The following is an 18,952-nucleotide window of genomic DNA, read 5'->3' as shown; positions in this document are numbered from 1 at the left end:
ATTTATATTCTGTTTTATTACTTTGTATGCCTTTAAACCATTTTAATTTTGATCTTATGCTCTTTTTTTTTTAGGTCAACAATGTTAAATTCTTATGAATTTTACAACTGAAAAGTGATTCTTTCTCTGAGCTGCTCTATCAGTGGCCTTGTTTCATAAAGGTCACTGAGAAGTTGCCAAGAAAGAGGAGGAGGAGGAGGAGGAGTGGAGGAGGTAGGAGGGAAGCAGCTGCATTTTTTTCTTGTGACCAACACTGAGGCAGTTTTATGCGTCTCTTCATTATTCAGTCACATGCAGCAGCAGCAGCACATGAGAGAGATCAGCTGAGTTTCTACTGTACGCTTCAGAGAATAAAGAGAGCAGCTGTTTGTGTCACCTGATGAAGCTTCAGAGTCCAGATGTTTCATATCACATTCATATCTTCATTGCCAGATCATTTCTGACCTCATCAGTTGCTGAAATGTTGAGCAGTGTGTTACCACAAATGACCAACAGGAGGAGCCAGATTCTTAAAAATACACTTATTTTTTTATCACAGAACTGTTTTAAACTGCAATACAAGGTTAAGTAACATTTCAATCGTCCATTCCAAACAAGACGCAGTATCGAAGAACAGACCAATGGTGTGCTTTTAAACAGGCTGTTAGGATGTATACAGATGGCAACATGAAAAATACTATGAATAACTAAAGTAAACTTTAAAAAAAACAAAAAACAAAAGCATCAAAAGGCCACAAATATGCAACTAAACAAAAATACATCAACAGGCATGTGACCTTTTATCTCCCCTTGTACATAAAAACAATCTAACTCAGTACAAGCCGAGTGGCTTAAGTTTTAAAAACATGCTAAAAACTACTTCTGATATAAAACTTATCTTCCATGAGAACATGTCTGATGAGAAATGGCACAGACTCAAAACAGCTGAAGAGTGACATTTTTTTTTTTAAAAATCTCACTGACAGCTGCATATTTTTTCTTTAACCATGTTTAAAATACATCGTGGCAAAAAGTGTTTATCAGGAAGACAGTAACATAAACAGCCCTCGAATGTGGGCTGAGAATCTAGACCCGGGTTGATACAACTTCATCTAAAACTACCAGACGGACCAATCGACAAACAGCACTCTCTAAGAGTTTCAGCGGGGGAAGGTTTCCAGGCAGGCACTGGCCTAAATTATTGACTAAACCTCGGCTTTAGGCCCTTCTTACATTCTTTGAGAAATCAATGATTTGTTGTTGAGGAAGCGAACAAACAAAAGTGACCCGAGTCGACATGAGGGGAGCAAAGCGGTTTACACATATGGCACAGTAGCTGGTTGATGAGTCATGACCTCCCTTCAAAGTTCATCAGTTTCACATGTTATCTTTGTGTATTTGGCTTGATCAGAGTTAAAAAAAAAAAAAAAAGCTGCAACAGTCCAACGGTGACGCAAAGATCGTAAATCCACGTTTTTCGTAAAAAAAAAAAAAAGGTTGAGGATAACACAGTTCATAAATTCATGAGTTAAATTTAATGGTGAATGTGAACGAGCCAAACAGCATCCGAGAGCCTCATTTATAAAAAAAAAAAAAAAAAAAAAAATCGTGTCAAGACTTTATATAAACACCATCCGATCATTTCATGTGATTTCTACCAATATGATTGTTAAACAGGAAGTGAAAGAACTTTATAAAACTAAAAAAATTAAATAAATATAACATTTTATCATTGTTTTTTTGTTTTTTTTCATATAATGTGTAAAAAGAAAGTTTTATGAATGAGGCTCTGGGATACTACTGTACATGCAGCCTTCCTTAATGCTGCCAGCAGATTTGTGATATCTGGGAAAACTGAATTTACACAGAACCACAAAGGATTTCTGCCGAGTGATGAGTCCACTAGAATGGATTTTCTTTTCTACACTTTTGGTTTTGATTCACTTGTTGAGTCGCACTCTGCTCGTCAATTTGTCTCAAGAGAAATATCCGGTTTGATTGATGGCATTGATTGTAAATGATGCTCCAGAAAAGAAAAAAAAAAGTATTCAGTAAAATGTTTCAGCTTATATTGTTGCCGTGATGGCTGGATGAGGAGTCTGTAACTTCTGGAAGACTGAGGTTGAGATCTCTAGTCGGCTGTACCGTCTCCTCTCAGTCGTTGGCTAGTCCAGTTTATTCAAAGGCTCTCCTGTGAAGGTCATGACAGGGAGAGATGGAGGTCTAATCTACGTCTACTGAAGGGTCTGCTGGAGGTTTTAGATCATGACCCGGAAAGCAAACGAGACTGCAGCTCCCAGAGCCAAGCCGAGGGACAGGAAGAATGCCATGATGGCCCCCGCCGTCTCTGCTTCATGCGGCGGCACCTTCCTGTACAGAGACAACAGAGGAACAAAATTCATTAGGAACGAGTCCTTCACCTTTAAACGCAATGATGTTTGCGTTAAAATAAAGGAACAGTTCAACATGATTTGCTTTCTTGCTGAGAGTTAAAGGAGAAGATGGACATCAGTCTCCTGGATTTTAATGTAGTTTAGCATAAAGACTAGAAACAGGAGGAAACTGTTAGCCTGACTCTGATCAAAGCTAATAAAATCTGCACCTCTAAAGCTTACGAACATATTATATCTGATTTGTTTAAATACACATAAGTGTAAAAACGTGAACTTTTGATTTTATTTGCAGAACTATTTCTTGGCCAAGACTTCTTGTCCTCAACACGAGGTTGCCAAGAACCAGCAGGGACACCAGAAATGTTGCTCCTCGCCAACAAATTGTCCTGCACAAAACTTCTCATCGTTTTCAAGCTTCAGAGATGTTGGTCAATAGATTTTTGAACAGAGACAGGTTCGCCGTTTCCCCTGGCTCCAGTCCTGCTAAGCTAAACTAACAGCCACCTGGCTCCAGCGTTATACTTCATGTACAGATATGAGAGTTCTTGGAACAAAAGCAAATAAGTGTACTTCCCAAAATGTTGAACTATTCATTTAAAAATCTACCCAAAATGGTTAACTTATTTAAATCTGAGTGTCAATCTTCACACGTCTTTTCTACGAGAGCACGGTCTGTATGTATGAAGTCCTTACTTGGGTCCGAAGCACATGCAGAGGCTGGCCAGGTATCCGTTGGAGAAGGAGAAGAAGATCATGAAGATGATGTACCAGATGTCGTGGGAAAACAGCACAGGGAGGTAGTGACGAGGCTGCACGTTACACAGCATGAACAGAGGGATGAAGATGACGCGCAGGACCACCAGGACAGGAAGCCAGATACTGTCCTTATTGGGCTGAAGAGAGAGAGAGAGAGACAGTAACATCAACCACACACAATTTCAATTAACAGCAACACTAAGTTCCTCTGGAGAGATTTATGAGCTGTAAACTGTATTTTCAATTTCAGATTCAATGAGTCCAATGATAAAATCTTAAAGTGACACAGCGCATTAGACAGCAAGACAAACGTGAAGTTGCTTAAAGACACAAATGACCGACAAACCTGAACTCAAGTTCACGAAGCACCTGAGTGGAAACTGTCAGCATCCTGATCAGTTTTATCTAATGATGATAAACAAACTCACATGCTCGCGGAGCAGCTGACTGCTGTTATCAGCATTAATACCAAGACGCTCTGCAGAAGCAGGTTGTTAGACTCAATTATCTTCTGACATTCCAGTACAGGGTCAGACTGGGTTTCTTATCTTTACTGTGTTTGTACAGAATGAATTGATTCAATTCGATTATTTCCGCTGGATCGTAGGAAATTAAGACTTGTTTGTTAATTTGTCGTTTGTGGACAAAAGTTTAAGATTGATTCATTTATGCTCTGCCAGAAAAGAACGTGACATTTAACACACAAAGTCTGAAGGCGGAAGGGTTACTCATCTGATCCTTGAATGCAAGTATCAACACACTCAAGCAAACATCATGAGTAACACACTGCTAACTATAGACTAGACGGCTGGAAATGCAATAAACCGAAAATAATCTGACAGTAGACATGATGCTCAGATGTGTATCAGAGCTTCTCAGCAGTTCACTCAGATGCCCTCATCCATCCAGATGTGGACATAATGTAAGAAAAGAGGGAGGAAACCCTAAAAAAAAACAGCTCAGTCACTCCTCTGACACTCAACCCTGAAAACCACTTCCTCCGCACAGCATTCTCTCTCCCACACGTCTCTGTCCAAAACAAACCTCTGTTCTTAGCAACTAAATTGGACTCTGGTTCATGTTTTTCCACCATTCCCCTAATGACTCAGTGATTTATTCACATGTAAACATTTCATGTAGCAGTAACAGCCAAAGTCTCCTGTTGTTCACAGAGCACGACAACAGCAGATCACAATAAATATTTTGATGTGGTCATTGAAAATTGAGCCTACAAGGCAATAGTGTTTATAAACAACTGGTCTGGATGTTGATACGTTCTGGGTAAAGATCATAGTTGAAACGCTGGTCACTATCATTACTATTTTAATTAAATATAAACAATAGCTATCAAGAGTTAACATTTTAAATATGCTTCAAGCATTTTACAAATGTTCTCAGCAGCAACAAACTCCTTTAACACAACTGAGACCACCAGACGGTTCCGACAAGAAACCGAAGGGAACTTTATAGTTAGTTAGTAAACTAATTAACTCACTCTGAACCCAAAGAAGCAGCCCAAACCTTCAGTCTGGTCTAACCCGGATCTCTACACACCCGGGACATGTTTCGACCAGGCTTTTTAGTCTCAAGATGTGCAGTCCTGTTTGTAAAACATGCCATTTGTGTTTCAACACCATCATGTTGTTACTGACCCACATGCAGACGGCTGTCAGACTCCTGCCAACCCAGTCCATCACGTTGAAAAGGAGGAAACAGGACACAGGGATGAAGTAAGTGTCTGAAATGAGACCAAAACAAATAAGCTGTTGTTAACAACAACAAGACTGCAGATGTCTTCTCCTGAAAGAACGCTACACTGGAGTATTTAGTACTCCCCCGCGGTGGGCTTGAAAGGTGGAGCTGAAAATGTTTGTGGCTTTCTGCTTCGTGGAGGACGGCAGCTGTTAGACGCCAGTTTGGATTCACAGCAGTTTACTATGGTCGGTGTCACGGAACAAAAAAAACATACTGAGCAACTTCTAAAACTACTTTGGCGTTTGTATACTTTTTTGTCGTGACTCTGGGTCATGTGAATCCAAGATGACAACAGCTTCTGTCCTCCATGAAGGAGCAAGATGCAAACCTTTCAGAGCTACACTGCAAGCTTACAGGACATAGATTTAATATGTTTTCAGTGTAGTATTTCTTTAAGGAGATACTGTATGTGTTTAAAAGATAATAAACACTGTTTTCAGTATTTTTTTTTCAATTTTAACTACATAGATCTACAATGAAAGCAATTGAGTCTGAGTAAATCAATGTTACGAGAGGGTAAAATAAACAGTGGTAAAGATTAGCAGCAGCATTTTTAAGTAGTTTTCACTTTTTAGTGATCAAACATAAAAAAATTTAACAACAAAGCACCCAGTCTGATGTTTGGAGCTAAAAGGTTTTCCAGGCTACTTTCCTCTCATCAAGAAAAAAAAAGGTTTAAGTGTTGGAATAAATGTTTAAATAGGGGAAAAAAACATGGCAGATGTCCAATAAAAAATCTGCCAGGGAAGATAACTGATGTTACTGGTTTACTAGTGGGGCAGCTTTGTACAGATGTTAGAGATGGTGACTCACCCCAGGCGCCTCCGGCTGCTATTGTCGACTTAACCTCGACAGTCACGGCTGGGAATATTCCAATGGTGACGGTGAATATGAAGCACACTGACAGCGCCATCACCCAGATCTGATTAGAGAGCAACAGACAAACATAATCAATATTACGTAACCGGTTTAATCCGTCACACATGAGGAAGGTGGAAAAAGGCACAAGAAAAGGTCACTTGGATGGAGAAGGTTATCTCTGATTACTGGTGGAATCTTTGATGTGATTGGATGAAAGGATGCACATCTACAGTTAAAACTCATCAATCTCATAGAAAGATGTGAAGTTTTAAATTGTAAAAATGTGAGGTTTAGGGTCAATGGTGTGTCAGGTTGCTTAAAAATCTGCGATGCATTATTGTTTGGGACTTTGTGATTTATGTCATGATTTACGAAATATAAAAATCGTTTGGACAGTATCAGGATTTGACAGAAAAAGAAATATCTTGGCATTCATTCATTTGTTTTTATATGTTACTTTTCACCTGTTTGAAGATGTTTAGCACAGACACGCTGGGTTTGGCCTCGTCCTCCGTCAGATCCACCACCGGCCGTTTCTCTGCTGGACTTTCTGAGAAACAAGCAAAACGCCTCTATAATTATGTTGGTCGAGTGACACGTGGAGTGCAGTCTGTCCCATATCTGCGAGGGTGTACGCACAAAGTTTCTATTGTTATGTAACAGAGGGTTCCCATTACGCTCTCACACACTAGTAATTAACGCCACAGGCTCACAGCAGTCACAGTGGAGTTGTCACCGCAATATAAACTGAAACAAACACTCTCAGTGGGTTCGGCCGCCGTGGTCAGTGTGTAGTAAAGGCAAAAATCCTTTGGGTGTCAGCGAGACAACACAGTGACCAAAATCATTCAGCGCTTGTGAAAACAGACGCAGCACCAGTGTTAAACTATTTACCGTTTCACATACTGTCATAAATATTAATCAAAGTTATAGATGATGATTTTAGCAACAAATGTGCTTGTTTGCATGACCGTATATAACCAAAATGTTTTATAAAAATGGTGAGGTCAAAAAAAAAAAAAAGTGTCCACAGCTGCAACTTCAGTAATATTTCATTTATGGAAACTGGAACTTGAGTATCTGTGCAGGCCTGTTTACCTTTTTTGAGTAAGTCCATTTTGTTCTCCTCATCCGCGGAGGGTCTGGACCCGTGACTCTCTGTGTAGTACTGGAAAAACTCCTGTTGATGACAACAACCATAATGAGCACACTCCACTGAGCCAGTAGAGAAAAGATAAATACAAGAAGGTTCCCAGAGATGCTATAAATGCTCACTGGGAGATGTGTTTTCTATCTCCTCACAGGCAGAAGTAGTTGGAGTGATATCAAAAAATGAAAACACTGAACTTTATACAGCACCTAACTAAACTAAAAGCTTGTATCTAAAAGCACTCAGCACTTATCTCCAAAGTGCTCTTCAAAAAGTCCTCAACACTTGTGAAAACAGTAGAGCAAATGAGAAAAAGTTCTGGAAAACATATCGTTGTGTTTAATTTAGAGAATATGAGGCCTTACCATGGAGGGCAGAGCGAGGTAGGACATTATGGCCATGAGAACAACAACACAGGCTGTGATGAAGTAACCAAAAGCACTGTCCTGCAGGGCCGACCCACCTACAGACAGAGACAAGACAGTGTGAGAATATATAATCATTTTTTACTATCGGAGGCATTGATTAAACTCTACAGTCATTCTTGTGTTAACATGTTGAGTGTTCTTCTGTCAGTATTCCTCTTTTCAATACTATAACCTACAGTCTCAAAAATAGATTAAATAAATCTTAAAGTAATATTCATGCTGAAGAACTTTCTGATTATGTTTGTGTATTTGTGTGTGACATCTCTGCATAATGCTGTCAGTTCCTACAGGAAACATATATAGTACCAGTCAAAAGTTTGAAGACTTTCTCATTTAAAAACATCCAAGCAACTATTTTGTATTCGTAATAACTCTGTCTAGGAAACCAAATTCAAAGAACATCCCGCAGAATTTCACTGAACGTTTGGCCGGCCTCTACCAAAACATAATTCTAGGGATGCACGATATTATGGGCACGTCATCGGTATCGGCCGATAAAAGCTCTAAAATGAAATATCAGCATCAGCGAATTCTGCAGATTATGAGAGGCTGATATGTCGCCACCTCCTCCGCCGCCTGACAGTGCTTCCCTCAACGTTAGCCGGGAGGCTAGCTGGCTGTGCTTCCCTCCATTCATACTGCGGCTAACGCTCCACTAGCCTCTCAGCTAACGTTAGCCTCAGCTCTCCATGTGGATCCAACCGGAGCACAGAGCCCCAATTTGTTATTCAGCCTGCTGAGGCTGCTATGTTTGGCTGCACAGATAGGAAACACTTCGGCTGACAGGATGTACCACTCTGTGCAAAAAAAACAACAACAAAAAACTTCTTCTTTTTGGTTTATAACGGCAGTTGGCAACCAACGTATTAGGAGCATTACCGCCACCTTCTGCTCTGGAGTGTGGACCAGAGATTAAATCCTACACATTAATCCTGTCTGTCTAATATACTCAAAGAAAACTCTACTGCTCTGCCCACTTGGCAGGGTCATTTAAGTTTTAAAGCTGAGCTCTTGAACTCCAGTCTTCCTAAGTTCTTCCTTTATATATTGTCTTTCTTGATCATACTTAGTACAATCTAAGCTTGCATGCATGATAGTCTCCTCAGCCAGCTGGAAAAAAAATATGCGCATATATCGGTATCGGCAATCGGCCACAGTGGGTTGGAAATATCGGATATCGGCAAAAAATCTACATAATTCACCAATGAACACATTTAATCTTTCACTTAACAATGCATCCACTGAAAAAAATTAATTTATTTGCTACAAAGTTTAACTTTCCACATCACTTTGTATTTTAATTGTTGTTTAAATGATGAATTGTGCATGTAATGGTCTCATTTCTGCAGGATTTCTATCTTATCTAGCAGCAGTTCTACCTCCTACAAAGTTAACACAGAGAACTGGTGGGTTATTTTGTCCACCACTTGTACATCCAGCATTGTTATAATGGAAGAGGTGTACTTGTGGTTTGTGTGTGAGACATACTGGCCAGCGCGCAGATCATGGAGAAAGCTGCGAAGGTGCCAGCAAGCCCCTGTCCACTCATGATGGGAGTTGTGTAGGAGGCAGGCAGCATCCCCGCCAGCCCGAACAGACTGCCCTGAAGAATCGCCCCGAACGCTGAGGAGGGAAAGAGAGAACAAGACAAGGGTGTGTAGGGATTAGAATTTTTCAATCGAAGTGTCACTGTGACACAGAAAAACACTTCGTCCCACAGCAACAGAAATATTGCAGCCCGCTCAAACAGGTCTACCAAAATTACCTGCCACGTCAAGCAGGGAAAGATGACACCCTTTATGAGAACAAAATGGTGCAAACAAAGTGTTTTACATAACCATTACATAACTATTATTTTCTTTTCCCTACTTTACACAAAGTTGTTGCCATTAAAGCTTTTCCATGCAAACTTCACTGACACCACTGGATTACAGCAGTTTATACAGCAACATAGGAACTTGATTAGCTGCAGAAATCTTGCAATGCATGACCATTAAGAGGAATGTGCAGATGTAGGAATCAAAGCTGCAAGATCACAACGTTCTCCCCTCTAAATCAAACACGATGGGCTGTTCCTCATGAGGACCTGGGGGTCAGGACTGGCCCAACAGTGGTAAGGAGGGGGGTGAGCTTATCCCTGCTGCTCAGGGAGTTATTGTAAATAAACAAACGCAGTGAGATCATAGTCTGTGTTCAAAAGCTCAGTGTGGTACGAGGGAGTGTGTGTGTGTGTGTGTGTACCTATGTGTAAGGGTTTTTCCATAACACGGTGAATGAAGATGATTTTGAGTCAAAGAGGGAGATGACATGTGGAAATAATCACTTGCATGAGTTCAGTGCGGAAACAAAAATGAGGACGTCATCTTCCTTCACAGCTGTTTAGCTAAATTTATGAAAAACGCTGTAAGAAAAATGCTGACAAGCGCAAGTGAGGACTGTGTCAGCTAAAAAGTTTGTGGTATCATGTAGTTTACTTTAGGGAGGGTTGTAATATCTTTTCATTCAATTTGCTATGTGACTATGTCACAGATTGGAGCTTTCCCCAACTGATCAGAGAGCAGAGAGACTTATTAGGACTGCAACTGACCAATTTATCAGGTGATTGTTTTTTCAATCAATGGATCGATCGTTTGGTCTATGAAATGTCATGTAAGTGAAAAAATGCCAATCACAACTTCTTCAAATGTCTTGTTTTGTCCAATCAAAAGTCGAAAAACCCAAAGATATTCAGTTTCCTATTATAATGACAAAGAGGAGCAGCAAATATTGTCATTTTAGATGCTGGAACCAGCATTCTTTCACTATTTTTGTTTGAAAAATGATAAACAATCTAACGAATGATTATCAAAGTAGTTGCTGATTATTATTCTGTCGATCAACTAAATGATTAATCAACTTATAATAATTTCAGCTCGAATTATTATTAGTGACATATTGTAAACTCACAATTGATGCAGACGATTTTGATCATAGTGACGGTGAAGAAGGGTAGGGGGGCTATGTCCACCTTGACGAGAACGGCTGTCACCAAGAAAACCAACAGGATGACGAGCAGGCTGCCTGAGATCCGCAGCTTCTGAGGAATACTGAGAGAAAGAGTGAAAACGTAAGGAACTTTAATTTGGAAATACATTTCAGTATTTCAGTAAACTACTAACCAACCCAAAACAATAGTCAAGACAATGAAACGTACCCATTTTAGGAAACTTTAAGAAGTAATTTTAAAAAGGAAATAGTTGGTGACATTTATTCATTAAAAAAATTAGACATTAAAAGTAAATTTCCTCAATTTCTGGTTAACAAATATTCAACCAATTATGTTCATTGTATCATTTGAGGAAAGAGCAGGAGGAAAAGAGCAGGATGTGTTTTCAAATGTGTTAAGAGCAGTAAGAGAGTAGGGAATATGGAAGGATAGATATGAGTCATTGACCTGAAATGAAAACAACATTTTTCTGATGAAAAGAGAGGGTCATTGCTATTTTGAGGAAGTTGATGTCCTCCAGTGGAATGTACAAAAGGTCAATTCACAATTAGTTCATCAAAAGAAGAGGAAAAAATAGACAAAATTCTCTAAAAAGGAAAGTGAGTATATTTAAGGAAGAGAGAAACAGTGAGAAAAAAGGAACAGAGGAGAAGGTAAACAGAGGTAAAGAAGAAGATGGGGGAGAAGCAGAGAACATAAATAGCATTCCTCGGTGTGTTTGTGCAGGGGAAGAGTCCGCCGTGGTTGGGGTCCAGCCCAGATCTCTCAATCCGACTCTAATTAAAGCAAACATACTGGAGGTATAACAGGATCATGTTACCTTTAGTGGCATGGGGTGACCAAGGGGTACCAATAATCAGGAGGAAAGGCAGAGAAGAATGGAGGGCACAGGTGCAGTATTTGCCTCAAAAAAGTTAATACCTTGTATTTGGGGAATTTTTAACTGTAAACAGCAAGTATGTTTTAGTCATACTTAAAGTCAAGATGAAATGAAAAATGCCTTTTAAACTGTTTCAGATCTAACCCTAATCATATTGTGCACCTATTTAACAAATATGCCCAAAAAATTACAAAAATTTTGTATTTTTATATCAAAATCCAATCATGTTTTCTTCCTGTAAAACAAAATATGACGTGTGCTTACGTAGGCACTGAGACCTACTGATAGACGTCACAGCGGAGCAAAGGAGAGACGCTGAGATAGCGATGTAACCGACCGGCACTCTGGTATTTGACATGGTTTATTTTTCTTCCCTAACCCTGAAAACAAATAATTTCTGAAATATCTGTATGAAACAAATATTCGTTAAAAAAAAAAAATTAAAAAAAAACAACCACTATTTGTGCTTTGCCGAATAATGTATTTGTATTTGGGCACAGCGCTACTGTCTATCCTGTTTCACTCGGAAATACGTCACAATACGGAGGTTAGATACTCTCGTTTCAGCTGGACTTTAAGTACTGACATTTTTAAGTTATCTCTTTCTTTAGGTGGGTATGTGTACATACTAGACAAGACTACAAGCTACATAAATTAACAGGAGCGGGGTGGGGATACCTCTGGTGTATGAAAGAGTTGAGGCAGGTGAAAATGAGCAGAGGAACCATGGCACAGAGCGTCATCACGTTGTTGAACTTTGACTCCAGAACGCTGCGATGGCCCTCGTCCTCCATCGTCACATTATCCGTCTGATTGGAGGGGAAGTCACTGGGTGGGTCCTTCAGCCTACTGGTGAAGTACTGAGGACGGAGGATAGAGGAATGCTCATTTATCACGATAAGTACCTTACTTTTTTTTTTTTTCTCACAACAGTCTTTAACAGTAACACTGGATAACACCACAAGTCCATAGCTGTAAGAGGCACACAGTTTGTATCACAAGAAAAAAGTGATCTTTCTCTAACATCAAAAGGATAGGTTCACAGGTAAGGTCAGGTCTTAAAACAACAGTCAGGTGCCAATATAAACACTGAAAGAAGTTGTAATCATTTGCTGCAATCATTCCTCCTGTTCATACAGGCTATTAAAGATCCCCTTCAAATGTGCTTTCAAAATAAGTGATGGGGGCCAAAATCCATTGTGTAAAAAGTCAATTCGCGCAGAAATGCATTTAAAAGTTCATCTGAAGCTTATATGAGGATTCAGCAGTCTGAGTTAGTCATATAAAGTGGATATCTGCCACATTTACAGTTTATAGTAATCTATATAGTTTATACTATATAGTACAGTACTTTATAGCATCAAATTCCTTTGTGTTTGTCTTTGTGTTTCCTTGGACAGTGTTTCCCTGTAGAGCTGTAGTGGAAGTATAGTAACAAAAAGAGGGACTTTGGCACCAAACAGACTAATGTTGAAAGATATCTATTTGATTTGACTAATTAGGACGACTGAAGTTTCATATTATCTTTAAACTTTTGAATACATTTTTGCACAGAAGGAGGACTGTGGATTTTGGCCTCCATCACTTACATCGTGAGTGAACAGGAGGAATAATTATGACAAGAAAAACCTATTTCAATATTAATTTGGGCACCTGACTATTGCTTTCAATCTATTTCAGGAAATATGCTATCAACCAATTAAAAGCACAAAAGTAGCTGTACCAAAAGGCCGATACTGAGAGCGTTTCTAATATTTTGTCCAACACATTTATATCAGTGAGATAGACTAAATGTTAGAAAAAAAAAACTCTCTGTATAATGCAATACAACAGCACCACAAACTACAGCATCCAAAAATGACCAAGTTTGAATCAACATCTCTCTAAAACAGTTTCAACAACTGAACATTATAACTTTGTACAACTAACTGTTGTATTGGACTGAATTAGTTTTGTAGAAAGATGGATATAATAAACTAATAACTGACTGCATTAAAAAAAAAAAAAAAAAAAGGTGGGAGGTTGCTTGGGTGAAACATTTATAATTCCTTAAACAATGCACAGATAAAACATACTTAAGAGCACAACAAAAATGGCTGAACTGAAACGTTTAAAGGTTCTATATGTAGGAATCAGAAATTCCTTCTCATTAGTGATACCAGTGGCCATTAAGCGAGCTGCAATCAGTCAGTATCCTGTTGTTAACTGCATCCTGTCGTCAGCATCCTGTCATTGCGTGAGCAGCAGCAGAAGACTATCACAGGTGATGTCTTTTTCCTCACTTACACTTCTTATAATAACATAAAAGATCTCTAACGTGTTTTCCACCATGTTTCTGCAAAGCAGAAGTTAGCGAGAGAGTTTCAAGGCACTACTACTAACGCAAAAACGTCACAACCTGTTCACTCATTGGCAATAAAAAACAATAAATGTAAATTGCTTCATAATTCTTACATATGGAGCCTTTAAAGTCAGCCAGCCAACTTTTCTTTGTCAAACAAAATAAACACTCTAAAAGGAAGAAGGCTATTTGTTCTTCCCCTAAGGGAAAAAAATCAACTCCCCCAGGATAATGAAACTGAAATTCCACATTTTAAGAAGTTAACTCCTTAAAACTCAAAAAGAATTGGCAGAGGATTAGAGAGGATATACCACTGCAATGGAAATCCATCTGGCTAGAGTCAAGTCAGACATTCTGAGTGAAACCAGGTGATTTTAGGAGGGAATGCAAACAAACAATATTTCTTTTCTCTAAGTTAGATGACCTTCCTCTAAGTAGCGGCCAACCTTTTAATTAGCTAATCACTAACCAACAGGCCACCAACAGGGCTTTTCTTATCACCTCCATCTGTCTGTTGTTTCAGAGATTAACTGCATTAGCCAGCAAATATTCTCACATCGACGAGCTTACAATTGTCCTAAAAATATACTTCACTGACCATTGTTGCTGTCATGAAGAAATTCCACGGTAGAAGGGTTCCCAAGCCCAGGACAAAAAAAATTAGCCACACAGCATAGTATCTGGGAAAGAGACAAGGAAGTTCACATGAAAGTACATCAATGAAGTCATTCAACTTAATATCAACAAACAACTCAATCAACAATGGGAACTAAAACAGACACTGGAAACAAAATATTGATTCTAATGAGAGTTTTTCTTACTTGTCCCGAGGTGCATTAATGGCCGTCATGGTTGTTTTTAGTAAGTGAGAGAAACAGGTTCAGTCAGGGTTTAATCAGGGTGGCACCAGGTCTGAAACACACAGATAACATGTAACTTAGAAAACATTTAGCATACCAGCACATGCAAATATCATCAGCAGCCGCTATCTGTATCGCCTTTCTATATTTAGTTTTATTTTAATGAGCGAATTAATCAAAGAGCCAACACATCAATTCAAAAATAAGCTGCAGAGTGTACAGAAAATAAGGTAACTAGGTGATTTAGTTTAAACTGGCAGGTGAAGTTTAAAGTCAGCTTGCCAAATTCAGAGGCTGTCTTTGACCAGCACCACCAGCAGAAAACCTCATGCTTAGCAACAGAGACACAGCAACAACTCTGCTTCCAAACTTTGGTGTTGTGAACATGTTTTAGTCATTACAGAGTGAGATAAAAAAAAAATCCACAAGACAGCAACAGTTTTGAAATTCAAAAAACCTCCTTCAAAAAGCTCACAGTATAGCATTTCTTTTAAATATACTAAAAACATGAACAATAACAATTTCCTGTCCCCCTTAACCTTTAAAGAAAAACACTTTTTTTTAAATAAAATTTAAACTTACTTAGAGAAGAGTTAAAGCAGGCACAACAGATTCCTCTTTCCTCTGGTTACAAGCAAAGGAGCAGTACATTCATTTTATACCATACAGAAGGTTTAGTAGGTGGATACCCAACTGTCTGCTGCCTGTTGGACCTGCCCCTAGTCTTTGCATCTCACTGTCCATCCCTCCCCTCTTCCCTCCGTCTCAAACTCCCCTTTCTCTTCGACCCAACCCTCATTACACATTTTTACATTTCAAGCATGTGTGACGCTCTTTGGCATACAGATATTAACTCCTACATGTCTATCATTTCAGGTCGACTGTAAATATCGAAGGTCAGATTCTTCCTTGACAAGATTCCTATGAAAATTAAACAAGAAGTGCTTGTAAAAAGAAAATGTAACACCTCAAGGAGAGAATGTGAGGGCTTGCTTTTTGCCATTTCTCCTCCATAACTTTCTCTTATCAGCATTTAACAAGCCTTTACACCCCCATCTATTCTCAGCATGAGTCTATCCTCTTCATTTCTCCCTCCATTTCCCCACCATGTTTCTCACTTTCAACTAATTTCTCATCTCATTTCATTCACTGTTCCTCTTCTGCACCTCTATTATTATTATTTTCATGTCTGTTGCACCCTTGGGCTTTCTTGTGCAGCTCATATTTTCTTGTCCTACTTTCTCCTATGCCCTTCAATTTCTCCCCCTTCATTCTTCTTTCATCTCCAGCCTTAACTTTGTGCTCTTTCCTCCTGGCTTCCTAACATCTTTTCTACTTTAATTGATGGAAGACATTTGCTCAGATAGCTGTGTGACACCTTTCTCCAAACAGAACAACTTTTGTCAAAGAAACTTCTTCGTTAACAACACGAAGCAATTTGGCATCAAATCAAGCTAAACAACACAGGGCAAAGTTTAGGTTGTCTCAGTATGCACATGAATCATGAGCACTTAAACTCGACAGCTCTGAATTCACTGTGCTGATTGATCAGACACTGATAAATGTTTTAATAGCTACCATATGGAGTCTTGTCCATTTCTAGTGTTATAGATCAATGGTTTTATGAATGAGTTCCTGTTTTGTTTTGCTCTCGTTCTCATGCGTCTTCATGTAATGTGATGCACATTTTTGCCATATATATATATATAACATGTAGGTTTTAAACTGTTAAGAAAAGATATTAAAAAGGAAGGAAATGCATTCAACATGTTTGTTAGACCTCAAGAATGTAAACCAAGCATCAACCAGCAACAGATTTCAGCACAGCCTTTTTAAGTGGTCAAAACAATAAACGCATCATTTCAATAGTCAGTCACGCTGTTAAAGTTCTGGCACCACGAAACATCATCTATTCATTAATTACATCTATGATTTAATTTATTCACACTTGAATACATTGTTGTTTTCAGCTCTTCCCAAGTGCATCGTCTATTTTACTTGTTGCTGACAGACATGATGAATCCCATGGTTGATCTGCCTGGTCATGAGTATGCTCTCAGTTAAGGACAGAGACTGCTCTATATGAAGGGAACCACACACATACTATAGCTCCCTACGTGACATGCATCTAAACTATATTGGACTGATTGAGAAGAGTCTGAGTGGCATGTGAGACGGGACAAAAGTCTGATTAATCAGGCCAACATATCAATTTTAGGTCATCACTCGTACATAGTGGTGTATATGTCAGCTGATAAGTAACAAGAATTCCCAATAGAAAAGTAGCAAAGATATCTTTGAGGTAATATAGGAACTGTAGCTGTGTCACAAATTACATACTGATTCTAAGCAGGGTTTGTGTATGTAGTTTGTTCACATTGGGAAATGAGAAGACTACTTCTACTAAAGTGTAACTGCACCCCTCAGTCTGAGCCTTACTCCACCCACCGCATGATTTTGAAAAATGACAAAAAAAAAAGGGGCTGAGAGGGGGGCTGAGGGGAGGAGAGGGGAGGAGAGGGGCTGAGGAGGGGAGAGGGGAGGGGGGAGTGTGGCTGTGTGAGGCAGGAGGGCAGGAGTTGCCCAGTGACATATAATAATAATAATAATAATAATAATAATAATAATAATGAGAGAAAGACAAACAGTGCATCAACATTTAAACGAGCCAGAAGTCAGAGCTGGTAGCTACAAAAACAGCAGAAATCCTCCTGAAAATCCGCCCTGGAGCTCGCTAACTTTCCGGCTGTCTGTTCCTGCAGTTACCAGCTGGTAAAAATCTTGTTTTAAAATGGTAAATCGCAGTGTAACCTGAAACGTCACTGAACCTGTCCAGGACGCAGCTCTGCTCTGCAGCGGTCAGGTTCAACTGACAGACAGGACAGACGGTTTCAGCAGAGCTCCGATTACGCCTCGATTTAACATTTTAAAACAAGATTTTACCAGCTGATAACTGTATTAACAGACAGCCTGAGAGTTGATGAACTGCACGGCGAGATGCGAGGAGGATTTCCGTTGTTTTTGTGGCTGCCAGCAGCTCTTCCTCCTACGGACAGTCGCAGACGAAGAGACCCCCTCCAGCTGGCCAGCACCGCTGTTAGCTGCTGCTAGCTGCTGAAGCTAAAACTGTCTCTCTCAATCAGCATATATTTGAAAATGAGCGTATGCTGGATGAGGTGGGCGTTATCATCCTACCATTTACATAAATTTCATGACATATAGAACTCCCCAATGGTTGACTCCACGTCAGCATTAGCCCCACCTTTTCAGGGCAGATTTTTTTTGTTATAAATTTGGCGTCAATGTCAATATTAACACCAGCATTGATGTGTTTCGTTACAGTACAGTCATATCATTTAGTTAACAGCTCAAAAAACACGTTTCAGTGTGCAGTACCTCTTTAAGTACACTCAAAAAGTAATAACTCCCTCACAATGCAATCCACAAACAAAATAGAGGAGCAAGTCACAGCTGGAAAAAAAAGTTCCATGGTAGGTGGAACAGTAAAACTGAAACTTATTAACTGGCAGTGGCATAAGTTTCACTGTGATTAACGTTTGACGGTACAAGTATTGTATCATTTCCTGTAGAAGACGGTAAATGATTTTGTTTGATTTCTTGTATACTAACTGCAAAAACAGTATACTATAAAGATTAGTATACTGTAGTATATAAAATTAGCATATAGTGTGTTCACCAGAGACAAGCCTCTGGTGTCTCTATGTCTCACAGTTTAAAACACACTGGTTCAACCATGTCCCAGATTCCTGTAAAGTATGCCTTTCTCAACCTAACGCATCATCAAAACAAGCCAGCTGGCATGAGTTGCCTGGTGTTGAAATTCTGCCCACCACACACACACACACACACACACACACACACACACACACACACACACACACACACACACACACACACACACACACACACACACACACACACACACACACACACACACACACACACTAACACAGGCACTTTGCAGTCTGTAGAGTGGTACAAAACTCCAGTTTGGCATCAGTCTGACACTTTAACTGGTTGGCCTCTCAGCGACATCCAACTCCAACAATAAGCACTCCAATGAAAAAAGATTTTACCAGGAGTGACGGTAATTTGTTGTTTCCTCTAATGTCAAGGTATAAAATATAGTTCAAATCTTGCCAAACTGGGGCAGTAGGTGGTCCCATTTGTGCCTAAAATTTTAATTATGCAACTTGGAACCCCGGCCTGGTCACACCACTTTTTTTTTTTTTCCTTTAACAGCTTGCAAAATTTAAATTTCCTGCTTGAAGTTTCTTCTCACAAGAAACTGTATTCATTAAGCATCTGCTGTTGGTCAGAACATAACTGATAGAAATAACAGAAATAGACAATAAAAGTCTGTTAATTCCTGAATTAAAACAGCTATAAATGTTTTAAATAAAATATAGCCTAATTAGTTTGAAGAAAACCAAAAGAAAGAACAGAAAGTGCACTCGAAATGGAAAGTTAGAGGGAAAGAGGAAGAAAAACCTTTTGACTTGATGAAGTAGACAAAGTTGCAAAAGTGTTTTTAGGATTCGT

General features: G+C 39.2%; 1 protein-coding gene across 5 annotated transcripts in view; it reads right to left on the bottom strand.

The window, feature by feature from the left end:
- Positions 1-506: 506 nt before the first annotated feature.
- The window catches only part of LOC121911599 (equilibrative nucleoside transporter 1-like), a 42,326-nt gene continuing 23,880 nt past the window's right edge, over positions 507-18,952 (bottom strand). For 4 of the 5 annotated variants that reach the window (XM_042433225.1, XM_042433222.1, XM_042433224.1 and 1 more), the window contains exons 2-13: positions 14,351-14,441; positions 14,128-14,209; positions 11,867-12,048; positions 10,269-10,408; positions 8,811-8,945; positions 7,260-7,357; positions 6,843-6,924; positions 6,209-6,294; positions 5,697-5,805; positions 4,781-4,866; positions 3,066-3,265; positions 507-2,349 (exon numbers count right to left, since the gene is read on the bottom strand). In XM_042433225.1, coding sequence (XP_042289159.1) covers positions 2,238-2,349; positions 3,066-3,265; positions 4,781-4,866; positions 5,697-5,805; positions 6,209-6,294; positions 6,843-6,924; positions 7,260-7,357; positions 8,811-8,945; positions 10,269-10,408; positions 11,867-12,048; positions 14,128-14,209; positions 14,351-14,379 — 1,341 coding nt within the window. In that variant the 5' untranslated portion in view covers positions 14,380-14,441 and the 3' untranslated portion in view covers positions 507-2,237. Of the gene's footprint in view, positions 2,350-3,065; positions 3,266-4,780; positions 4,867-5,696; positions 5,806-6,208; positions 6,295-6,842; positions 6,925-7,259; positions 7,358-8,810; positions 8,946-10,268; positions 10,409-11,866; positions 12,049-14,127; positions 14,210-14,350; positions 14,442-14,971; positions 16,837-18,952 lie in introns of those variants that run through there. The other variant, XM_042433223.1, reaches the window with a different exon arrangement.

The sequence above is a fragment of the Thunnus maccoyii genome, chromosome 14 (assembly GCF_910596095.1).
Source record: "Thunnus maccoyii chromosome 14, fThuMac1.1, whole genome shotgun sequence".
Classification (NCBI taxonomy): Eukaryota; Metazoa; Chordata; class Actinopteri; order Scombriformes; family Scombridae; genus Thunnus; species Thunnus maccoyii.
This window is presented reverse-complemented; position numbering and strand designations above follow the sequence as displayed.